This window comes from Cryptotermes secundus, unplaced genomic scaffold, assembly GCF_002891405.2.
Source record: "Cryptotermes secundus unplaced genomic scaffold, Csec_1.0 scaffold2042, whole genome shotgun sequence".
NCBI classification, from domain to species: Eukaryota; Metazoa; Arthropoda; class Insecta; order Blattodea; family Kalotermitidae; genus Cryptotermes; species Cryptotermes secundus.
The window spans coordinates 205,428-217,142 of NW_019743681.1; the positions used below are offsets into that span (position 1 = coordinate 205,428).

Below are 11,715 nucleotides of genomic sequence, written 5' to 3' on the forward strand. Positions count from 1 at the left end.
CGCAGGTTCATTACTGTTGCCTTATTTTAACAAACACATGTATTTGCTGACAACTGTTTTTATATAAAACACTCCAATACAAAGTTTCATGAAAATCAATTTCGTGTCCTCGAGTTCTTTAATGCGGACACACAGACCGACAGATATAGCAATGCCAACAGGCATTAATTTCCAAACAACAATAATGCAAATATGAATTATGTGAATGTGTTTTACAAGTTGATGTACTTGGGGGCAACTTCCCAGGGACCTGAGCAGTGCGCCACACCTTCCTTTCTTAACGAAACTGCATTTGCAACCACCTGCGCCACGATGGGGAGGATGAAAACACAGAGTGATATAAATATGATCCTAAACAGTAAGCTTATTTTCTGCACACCACACACACACCCCATTCCTGGCAGTCAGCATGTTTCACATCAAGCCTCTCAATGATCAAACCAATCTCTAACATTCATAACCTCTCAAATTAGGTTTGGTGTAAAGAATGAAAACTGCACATATTTTAAATACTGCTCAAACAAGAGGGATGGAATCTATATTCACAGTATTGGTAACAATAAACATTTAATAAGGCACACTTTTCTGCGTCATAAAATCATAAACCAATGTATTACTTATAGTCTTAATAAGAGGTAACAGACCTTCATCTATTGTGTTATCCCCTTCCGTGATCTCATAAATTGTGCAGACTGCGTTAGCCATTCCACAGCTCTGTACCCAACTGTACACTAGATCTGCCCACTCCTCCAAAGTGTGCCAATATATGTGCCACCTGTCAAATAATACTGAATCATTCCTGCTACATGTCTGCCATTATAATTACAAAATACTTACAATAATCTGCACAGAATCCTATAAAAATAATTAAACATTCAACCCCAAATTTCAAGTGCGCCCCTACTGGACTGCTCTTCTAGGCCTGTGATTTCACTTTTCCCATGCACTTTCTGAAAAGTTCCACCCCTTCTTCACCATCATAGTACAGTCAAATACAGTATCAGTTCTTCACATTTCATTAAACTCATCATTGTGTCCTGACATGTTTTAACATGTACATTGTATCCTCACAGGTACATACTCACTAGTATAAAAGAAACTAACTCATGTTATTTTTCATTCTATTAACAGAGCCTATGCATTTGTTTCCAGAATATTCCACACTTTAACCATGACCTCTACTACATATATTTAACTTCTTTGGACCATAAGATCGATTCTGAAGAATGTACATAACAGAATGAATTATCTTTTCGGCTATATGAATACACCTGATCAAAATTCCATTATTTACTTCACTCATCCAATAAAAACAGTGGGCCTTGTTGGATCATCTTCAAATAGTTCATAAGGAATAAGGATGTACTGAATGGACAGATATTTAATATTCAATATCAATTACTACAATTTTGTAAGCTGAATTGATTCAAAATATATATGGTACTTTAAATATGATACATAATATGGTACTGCAGCACCCTGTTGCATGTCACTTATCACTTCTTATTCACTGTCTCACATAAAACTTGCGTCAAAATCTTAAAATCAACATTTCTAAATTTTAAAATTATTTCCCACATCACTGGTGCACTACATGTTCTGACTGATACAGTTATCATCATCAGCTGCTTAAATACATTGCTGCTGAAAACTGCTGCACTTCTGCCACTGAATACAATTCCAAAGTAAACCTAAGTTTATGTGCCCGGAACCAAGAATAACTGTCCTGGCGAGGGCCAGCAGCAATTGCAAACGACAGATCCATCCTCTCATCAGAAAGAGAGCCCCACATCAACACAACCACAACAGTCTGACAGTAATACAAATCTAGTTTTGAGCCCCAGATGGGTTCTTGACGCCAAGACAGACTGGCTGACAGACCATCGGTAATAACATAACTTTGTCCTTGACAGTTGTGAGCTGTTGTGAGAAGCTGGTAGCTGACGCCAGGGACAGTTTGGGAACCCAGAAGAAGGGGAACATCCGCCACTGAAAGCCACTACCAAGCAACGGCCAGCAAACACTCTAACAGACTGAAAAGACCTAGATGTCCTATAGTGATTTGTGAAATGTAGTCACAAGTTGTGTAAGTTTGCAAAAAATCCAATTACCAATCCAAACTCCATCTATTGTCACATGCAATCACGTGACAATATCAAATAATCGGAAGCTTTAGAAAGGTCAATGATATTTTCATAATTTAAGATTGAAGGAAAACAAATGTGGATAAAAATTTAACCAAATTTAATAAACAACAAACAAATACAAAATTCATTATTGAAGCGAACAGCATAACTCTATTTCCTCAATCTTACAATATACTGTAATAAAATTATAATCTGCAATATATAGGAAACACACACCAACAGATGTCATAATACCAAATGACTCCTGCCACCCATATGAACTCAAAATATCAAGTATTAACTACCTAGTGAACAGAATACACGTACCCAAAAACAAGAAAGGCAAAGAGAAAAAGGTAAACATCATTAAAAATACACTACACAACAACAAATATAAACCTTGAGAGGAAACAATCCAACCAACACAAAATAACACTGATCCACAACACCAGGAAACAAAACGGGCTACTTTCACATAGAGTGGAAAAGAAAGAAGGAAAAGTACAAAATTTTTTAAAGAAACACAATACAAAGCATAATTAAACCTTATTTACAAATAGATAAATATGGAAAAGGTTGTGTTTACCAAATGAAATGCATGGACTGCCCAATAAAATACATAGGGCAAACAGGTTGAATATCTCACATGAGATTTAGAGACCATATATAGGGAATTAGGAATAATAAAAGCAATTTGGGGTATTCTAATCACACACTCAATACGAGACATGCAGAGAGGAGTATAACTAACATATGGACATTATAGAGATAGAGGAAATAAGGAAAACACTTAAAACATATTAGAAAGTTGCCACATACATAAATTCAGCAAAGATAGATTACATATCAGTGACACATTCACTGATAAACATAATCCAATGTTTGAAACACTACAAGAACTTTAGAACTATGATACAAATCCCGAAAACCATTTGTTGTAAACAATATTTTAAATTACAAAGTATAAATCACTCCGTCCAATGTCACCTGTAAGTGACTTACAGGTCACACTGGATGGAGTGATTTATACTTTGTAATTGTTAATGTGACGGACCAGAATGAAACAAATCAAAAATATTTTAAATCGTAAGTTTTGAGGTTTTCACGGCGATGACTATGAAGAAAGTCGTCTTCTGGGATCTGGCGCCAGATCCCAGAAGACGACTTTCTTCATAGTCATCGCCGTGAAAACCTCAAAACTTACGATTTAAAATATTTTTGATTTGTTTCATTCTGGTCCGTCACATTAACAATTNACTGTGAAGACTTTCCTATTTGATCGCTGTTTCTACAGTATAGACAAGTTTCTCTTGTTTAGGGGGAAATCCTAGTTCTAATCACTTGTAAACATATATTTCAAGAATAATTAACTTGTAGATTTTTAATATTAGTAATGTTACAGGAATGCCTACTGCCCTGTTCTGTATTTTTTTTCTTTCAGGAATGAGATCAAGGATACCAGCGTATTTTGACACGGGACAGAAGGATCAGGTCTTGAGGCGTACAGTGGTGTCGTGTGTTAAATGATTATATTAGTTCTATTATTAGAATCATCACTGTATTATCTTAGTATATTGTGACGTATTGCGCTATGGAGGACATGCCCTCCCCCACCAGCGGTGGTGTAACAGCGCTGCCGCTACTACAGTGTCGGGCCGGTCAGCGCTCCGCCCCCTCCCACTGTGACGCAGCAGGAGACAACTCTCGACAGCATTGCCCAGCAACACCTGTAAACAAGGCTACTAGGCAACAGGGAACCGAGGCGCTTTCCGTCATCTGGCTGAGGGTTTATAAGAGAACTACACTGCCTAAGGAGTTAAGTTAAAATGTAGCAGCCGCCGAAGACAGCTGAAATAGAGCAGCAGTCGCAGAAAGAAGAACTGGACGTGTGGTTAGAAGATTTTATAGTGCACAATAACTGAGAAGTCAGCCAGTGAAGACTTATTGTGTGATTTCAAGATTTTGTGTGTGCCATAGAATAGTTATATTGGGAGTGTGCAATTCACAGAGACTTGTATAGCTCCCGCGTTATAAATATGTGAAGACTACTACAGGAAACAGCAATGTATTCCTTATGTGAAATGCTAACACAATTATCCTCACATGTTACAGATGTACAACACATGGGCACATAAACAAAGGAATCGTGTTCCATGATGGAAGTGTAGCAGTTTTCAACAGCAATTCTTGAAGCACCTGATGATGACCATTTCAGGTGAAACATGTAGTGCACCAGTGATGTGAAAAATAATTCTAAAATTCAAAAATATGAATTTTAGGATTTTAACACAAGTTGCATGTACATAATACTTTCACCTAAAACAAACTTCTGAAAACTAATCATGCCATAATGAATTTTAAACCAAGCAATTTTAAGTCTCTCCACTGTCGCACAATGGGAGCATAAATAAAATATGCTGCTCACATAATTTAAAAGGCAGTACTACCATAAAGTTGTGTATATCAAATATTCTGTTAAATTCTGTTGCAATATACGTAACTAGAAAAAGTAAAAAAACAGAAATGGTAAAAATTATTTTCTTGGTTACAAGAAAGGCGTAGCATGTTTCTGGTGTACTTTTAATACCAAACCTGATCGCACCTGACCTTCTGTAAGTAAAATAATCCCTTGTTCAACACAGATGTCCTGTTGGACTCTCGCTGGTCACATACCCCCCCCTCCCAACACATAAATGTTGCTATGAATTCTTTTACAACACATTCTACTTAAACCAAGTCAGCAAAGATCAGGAAGTCTCACCAAATGACATTCTGAAATTTACGCCTCTACATTTGTGACCCACCTGATACTAGCATTCCTCTTGTATACTCCCCCACGAGCACTCCGAATCAATACCACGTATTTTAAAATTAACCAGGCAAATAGTCACTGGATGGTATAGCACAAATATGTAATTTACAATTAAAGGGAAAATATATGGCACTGTAACATAAACAAGTGCCTTTCATTCGTAAGTACATTTAAAACATTATAAATCAAGTAGACATCAACTGGGCGGCAGGAGAGTCACAAGAGCTTGGTTAGTGCTTTCAATGGCACATTCAGCAGGTTCTGTTATACCATTAGTGATTTTCTTGAAAGCAGTGAACTTCACCAAATACTGTATAACACATATTTTGGAGAAGCACAGAACTTTTAGTTCTCCATTCAGTCCTTAAGTAATGTTGGTTTCATAATAAATTCAAATAAATGCAACTTACACGAGGCGATACTTCAATATATATGCCACACATGAAATTTCAACACCTACAAAATGGGTTCAAAACAAACATGAAAGTAAATTCAGACCCTTAAAATTATGAAATTAAACCAAGGTCAAACTGGAATGGCAAAGTTTAGTGTGGATCTATCAAACCAGGTTTCACCAAAACTGGTCCTGCACTGCTGCTTGCTGACAGACATGAATGCACACAAGAATGAGTGAGATTTTGGGCAAAACCGGAACTGACTGTCCATGACTGTAACATGGCCATGCAAATGGAATCAATGGGCCTCCCATTCATACTGTTCACTACAATTAATAAAATATTTATTCAAGCTTTAAAAAATCAATCAGTACAAATTAGGGAAACATTGTATCATCCTTATATCTGAGATGGATACTTGGGGCTTTACAGGAGTGCAAACTGTGTGTAAAGTTCTAAATCATTACCTCTTCCCTAAAAAAATTAGTGGTGTGACTGTTCAATGATGCTGGGGCTCTAACCCACTTCTCTACACTGTAATTCATCATATCTGGGCAGAATCTCCAAGTCAACTGTTATTTGCAACAGCGATGGCAAGGTAAAACACAAATTTGACACAATACCGCTGTAAAACCTCAATTAAAGACCGACATACTGTGTTCTCAAAGTACAAGGAAAAGGTCATGTAACTGTAATTTACCTGTGTTTCTGCTTATCCAAAGGCTCTGCATTGCCTGTCCGTGCTAGGTCATCAAGAATCATCACAATTCCTTCTAGTGGCAATTTTCCTAAGTAGCAGTTCAGGTATATCACACAAAATGGTTTTGTGAAGCCATAATGAGTTTGTACATATCATGTAACAATTTCACTTCATATGTTGGTAACCTGGTGAATCAGAGCAATTGTGAGAGTGTAACGTGTTTCACAGGGAGAAGTATGAGACAGAAATCTGAGAATATCTTTGCAAAATAATGACCATGCGTGTCTGACACAGGATCTGAGGTTTATTTACAACTTACTTACTTACTCATCAAGCTGAGCCCTTCTGGAGGAGCCGCCAATTCTGCAGCTACTCAAGAACTTCCAGCATTTTATGGAACACGAAGGTTCATTACTATGTTCACAAGAGCCTTCCACTGGTCCCTATCCTGAGCCAGATCTATCCAACCCATACCATCCTCTCTCTCTAAGATCCATTTTAATATTGTCCGCCCACCTACGCCTTGGTCTTCCCAGTGATCTCTTTCCTTCTGGCTTTCCCACCAATATCCTATACACATTCCTCATCTCCCCATTCGTGCTACATGCCCTGGCCACCTCATCTTCCTCTACTTGATCATTCTAATTATACTTGGAGAAGAGTACAAGTTATAAAGCTCCTCATTATGCATTTTCTCCAACCTCCTGTCACTTCATCTTCTTTGGTCCAAATATTCTCCTCAACATGCTGTTCTCAAATACCCTCAGTCTATGCTCCTCCCTTAATGTCAGAGACCAAGTTTCACACCCATACAGAACCACAGGCAAAATTATAGTTTTGTATACTCTCATTTTTGTTTCTGGATGTCAGATGGGAAAACAAAAGGTTCTGGAATGAACAGTAGCAAGCATTACCCGAGTTCAATTTCCTCTTAATTTCATCCTGAATCAGGTTTTGATCTGTTATTGTTGTTCCCAAATATTTGAATTGTGCCACATTTTCAAAACATCTCTTTCCTATCTTTATATCATGATTCTGCCCTGCATTTTGTGGCAAGACAGCAACATATACTTAGTTTTCTCAGTGTTTACTTCTAGACCAACCTCTTTACTTGCATCAATTAAAGTTTGAGTGTTTCTCTTCATGGTATCTACATTATCACCCAGTAGATTCACATCATCAGCGTAGACCAACAGCTGATATGTCCAGTTTAATTTCAGTCCCACCTGGTTCCCTGGACCTCCTTAATGGCATATTCTAAGGCAAAGTTGAAAAGGAGTATAGATAAAGCATCTCATTGTTTTAGACCATTCTGAATAGGAAATTTATCTGACAAATGTTTACCTACATGGACTTCACTATACGTTACGTTTAAACACATTTTAATCAACCTAACTAGTTTCATGGGTATCCCAAACTCTATCAGAATATTGTATAATACTTCCCTCCTAACTGAATCATACGCTTTCTTGAAGTCTACAAATAGCTGATGTACTGTCTCATTGTACTCCCATTTTTTGTCCAATATCTGACAGATGCAAAAGATCTGATCTGTAGTTGATCTGTTACGTCAAAACCCACACTGATGATCCCTAATAATGTCATTTATATATGGACTTAACCTTGAGAGAAGAATATTGGATAAAATTTTGTATGAAGTTGATAGCAGTGATATCCCCCAATAATTACCACAGTCAGTTTTATCACCCTTCTTGTGAACTGGTACAATAATAGACTCCTTCCACTGATGAGGCAATTTTTCCTTATGCCAAATAGAAGTAATTTGATTGTGGATCTTAGAACATAATATTTCACCTCCTGCTTGAATAAGTTCTGCCAGAATTTGACTACTACCTGGTGATTTATACCGTTTCAATTTTGCGATAGCACTTTCAAGCTCAAAAGGGCTAGGATTAGATACTAACGGCTCAGCTGTATGTATTTCTGTCTGCCTAACATCACTGACCCTACGTACATTCAATAACTGAGAGAAGTAGTTGCTCCACTTATTCAAAATGTTGTGGGAATCTGCAGGCAGATCACCATTCTCATCCTTCACTAAGTTACTGCTAGGCTGGCAACCCCTTTTAAAGTCATTTATTCCTCTATACAGGTCTCTAATGTTCTTGTTCTTACTGTTCATTGCAAGCTCATCAATTTTGTCTTTCAGATATTCCCTCTTTTTGTTCTTGAAATGCCTGCTGGTTTCACGTCTTATATTGTTCACATTATCCCCATTTAACTCGCTTGGATCCTGTAACCATTGCAATTTGGCCTGTTTCCTTTGGTCCAATAATTTTGAGCATCCTTCATCGAACCATGGCTTATGCTTCTTCGGTTCATAATAACCTACACTCTTTTTTGGCAGACATTTTTATATTCCCTCTAATAGTTTCCTAAGTTTTATTAACATCCACCTCAGTGTCCAAGTTTTCCAAAGCCGTGAACCTATTTGAGATTTCAACACAATACTGCTCTTTACCCTCTACCTCATTTAATTTCTTGAGATTGAACCTCTCCATATGAACTCTGAGCGTTGTTTGTTTGCTCACTGCCAGTCTTTCCCTAACCTTGCAACCACCAGATAGTGGCCAGTATCACAATCCACTGCCCTGAATGATCGGACATCAAGTATACTTGAGTGCTGTCTCCTATCTATCAAAATATGGCCTATTTGATTGTGTATCTTCCCATTGGGAGATGTCCAAGTAAATTTATGGATGTTACGATGTGGGAACATTGTACTTTTGACAGTAAGATTTGTTGATGTGGCAAAGTTTACTACTCTAACTCCATTATCACTACTAATTTCATGCAAACTCTCATTCCCAATTGTTGGTTTCTAAATGTCTTCCCTCCCTACTTTGGCATTGAAATCTCCTAACAAAATTTTCATAGGGTACTTCAGGAATTTATCAAATACATGTTCTAGTTCTTCATGGAATCTTTCCTTTATGTCATCAATTTTATCTTCTGTTGGGGCACGAACATTCATAGCAATGATATCACACCAGCGACCTTTTAGTATTATATATAATATCCTATCACGAATGAACTCTACCCTCTTAACTGCTGATATGATTTTCTTACGTACGAAAAAACCTGTACCTAATTCATGATTTTCATTCTCCTTTCCACAGAAAAATGTACGAGTACGTGTATATTCGCCTGCTGGTGTGATGCCACCTCCATCCCATCTGACCTCCTGTACTCTCGCTAAATCTAACTTATATTTTAAGATTTCTTCTGCCACTGCCCTGAGTGAACCTGCCCTATACAAACTTCATACATTTCAAGTGCCAAATCTCATATCCATTTTCATTAGCTTAGGTCGTTTATCCAAGGAATCAGTGCAGGTCTGAGGCTTTGTGTTCAATTTCATAACATGATGATTTTTTATCATGAGGAGTTGTTAGCCACACGCCCAACCCCCAAGCTGGAAGGCCACCCCTTGCTGACTGTCCACGACTTCTTATTCAATATATTCACAGCTTCCCTCCAAAACTGGAGGGCGTCTCCTCCATCCGCAACCTGAGGACGCGCCATGCTGTGGTGACTACTAGACCAAAAATAAACCATTCTAACTTATCCATAAGATCATACGCAGATATCTTCTTGCTGTTGTGCTACAACATTTAACAGTATGGTGTAGGTGGCTGGTTGCTTCATGGGCTATTTAACAGTGCTTTCTCAACTGCACTGGTTATAGCATGATAACTGTCGGTGGTGAACTAAGGATATGGAATGAAGCAGTTGTAATCCTTGCTCAGAGTGTCTGATGAAAGCCAACAAAATCCTTTCAGTGTAACCAGCCTCAGGACCAAGAACTGAACACAGGGTTTCCCAAATTCACAATAAAAATGCTAACTAATATTCAATGTGTACTGCAGTGCAGTTCTAGCAGCTAGAACCAACCTTTATCTATCTACATGAAATGGATGAGTGGTCAGCATGTTTTCTAGCTACACTTACTTCCAGTACACATTAGACAGGAGGTTGACATTAACCTCAGTCTGTTTTTGGTGTGGCAATTAAAATAAATATCCCAGTTGGTATGCTCAGAATTCAACCACTGCCAAACAATCCATGGCACGTTACATTACTAACATGACATGAATTGAAAAGGTTTAATATATTAAACTCCAGACATTATTTTTCATGATGAAATTTCTGAAAATAACAACTCACTTATTACTTCGAACTTTTCAAATATAAATGTGAACTTACATACAATACCAAAAATTTTCCTTTTCACGCTGCATACAAAACTTCTGCTCATTCCTCACCTTACTTTCACAGTAGTGTTCCAGCGATTTCGTATGGTACAACAGACAGGTCTATATATGGGATATTTGTGGGTTTCGAGCCGTTTACATAAAACATTTTGGGAGTTATTACCTGGCATCCAATGTTCACCAAAATAGCTACGGTGTAAAAACATAGCCACACACGGCAATACGTAATTAAGAAACGTTTAATCTCATTTCCTTTATGACGATTTTCTGCAAATTCCTTCGTAACATATAAAATGATAAATGAAAAAGGATACTGTCAATGGTCGTGTTATTGAAGAGAGGCGTTCTTTGTGCCTCCCGTATATCCAAGATGTGCTGTTTTGTAATTCTGTGGTAATCAAGAACCAAGTTCCTCCAAGCAGCAATCTGTTTCGTTCTTGTCTCATTATGAAGCTGAATTCTAAAGAAAAAAAGAAAGCAAAAGAAAGTAATTAAATGCACTCAACAGTTCTGAATGACGATATAAATTAAAAGTGAGCATACAGATTATTCTAAACTTCAATCTCGTAAGTGCGAATACTGATATCTTACGTAAAAAACGGCGGGAATGAATACTGCCACGGCCATTCCATAGATGCCATCTTACCGTCACAGTCACATAACCTTGCTACTATCGAACATCACACACACTGATTCTGCTAAGCACATATGCACACGCGAACACGAACGAACGGAAAAACGCAGGAAGATAAATTCGCTAATGCCATGCCACCTATGAGAATACTCGGTTACTAAGTTTGCCTACTTGCCCCAGTAGCTACATCAACTGCCATCAGAGTGCATTTGAAGAATGAAATTTGGTTTAAAAGCTGTTGCGTTCCACGTATTTAGAGACTACTTACTTTTTTTTATTGCTAGTGGGGTGGGACTAAGGCCCTTGTACTGCGGCCACTTCTGGCCTATTGTACCAGCCCCAGATGATAGGTGAGGGTGATTGTGGAGCAATTGGAGGAATGAAGATTGGCAGGGGAAACCGAAGTACTCTGAGAAAACCTGCCCCAGCGCCACTTTGTCCACTACAAATCCCACATGACCAGACCCGGGCTCGAACCCGGGCCGCCGCACTGGGAAGCCAGCGACTAACCGCTTGAGCTATGGCGCGGCCCTGACTACTTACTTACTCATAGAGCTTAGCCCTTCTGGAGGAGCTGCCAATTCTGCAGCTACTCAGGAATTTCCCAGCATTATTTAGTGACTACACAGACTTTATTTATTAAATTTTGATACATGAACCGGCATATCGCTGAAATATTCACGGAATAAACTCGTCTCGGATACAGCACAGTGTGAACATTTTATTCACTAAAAGTACATGAAAACAACTTCATATTGAAAACTTATTTTCATGTACATTCAGCGCATAAGAAGCTTTCATTGTATAATTTGT

The 11,715-nt window shown here is 38.0% G+C and overlaps 1 protein-coding gene across 1 annotated transcript in view; it reads right to left on the minus strand.

The window, feature by feature from the left end:
• Nucleotides 1-10,992, minus strand: part of LOC111874300 (vacuolar protein-sorting-associated protein 25) — a 12,673-nt gene extending 1,681 nt beyond the window's left edge. The window contains exons 1-4 of the mRNA XM_023869686.2: nucleotides 10,860-10,992; nucleotides 10,583-10,728; nucleotides 6,034-6,121; nucleotides 645-775 (exon numbers count right to left, since the gene is read on the minus strand). Of these exons, the coding sequence (XP_023725454.1) occupies nucleotides 645-775; nucleotides 6,034-6,121; nucleotides 10,583-10,728; nucleotides 10,860-10,909 (415 nt within the window). The 5' untranslated portion in view covers nucleotides 10,910-10,992. The remainder of the gene's footprint in view (nucleotides 1-644; nucleotides 776-6,033; nucleotides 6,122-10,582; nucleotides 10,729-10,859) is intronic.
• Between the last annotated feature and the right edge of the window lie 723 nt (nucleotides 10,993-11,715).